Source organism: Cystoisospora suis (assembly GCF_002600585.1).
Source record: "Cystoisospora suis strain Wien I chromosome Unknown contig_3540, whole genome shotgun sequence".
NCBI classification, from domain to species: domain Eukaryota; phylum Apicomplexa; class Conoidasida; order Eucoccidiorida; family Sarcocystidae; genus Cystoisospora; species Cystoisospora suis.
The window spans coordinates 393-911 of record NW_027156335.1 but is presented as its reverse complement, the minus strand read 5'-3'; the positions used below and the strand labels follow the sequence as shown (position 1 = coordinate 911).

At 44.5% G+C, this 519-nt stretch overlaps 1 protein-coding gene across 1 annotated transcript; it reads right to left on the bottom strand.

Moving 5' to 3' along the window:
* Window position 1: 1 nt before the first annotated feature.
* On the bottom strand, window positions 2-519 carry CSUI_006880 (uncharacterized protein; the record flags this gene model as incomplete). Its single annotated transcript, XM_068067030.1, has 1 exon — window positions 2-519. A coding segment is annotated over one exon (168 nt), but the record flags the coding sequence as incomplete, so codon positions are not given.

Genomic DNA, 519 nt, shown 5'->3' with positions numbered 1-519 from the left:
TTCTCCTTTTCTTCTTCTTCCCCCATGGAGAGGACTTCTTCTGTTGCTTTGGAAGTTGGTGTTCTTCCCTCCCCAGCCTTGGGGCAGTGACTGGCGTGCGGACGAGGAGGCAGACCCCCCCGACAGTTTCAAGACGAAGAAAATTTAGATTCTCGTTCCACTCCACACCAAAAAGAAGAAGAACTAGTTAGGAGGCAGGCTAGATCCACAGCCCTCCTTACAGCAACTACTCCATTTTTTTTTTCTTTTCACGTCTTCTTCTGCCACTTCAGAAGATGGCTGACTGAGGTAACAAGAAGAAGAAGAAAAATGGTAAAAACGAAAAGACTAGTAAAAAAGACTCCTTTTCCTTTACGCCCTTAACTCTCCTCCGCCCCTCAAACCCACCTTATCATCAGGCCTAGTAGTAGAAGGAGTTGGAGTAGAAGTAGGAGTACTAGTAGTAGTATTGTTGTCGTTGCTATTATTATTCCTCCTATCAAAACTGCTGCTACTGCTTCTATTGGAGTAGTTATAGTA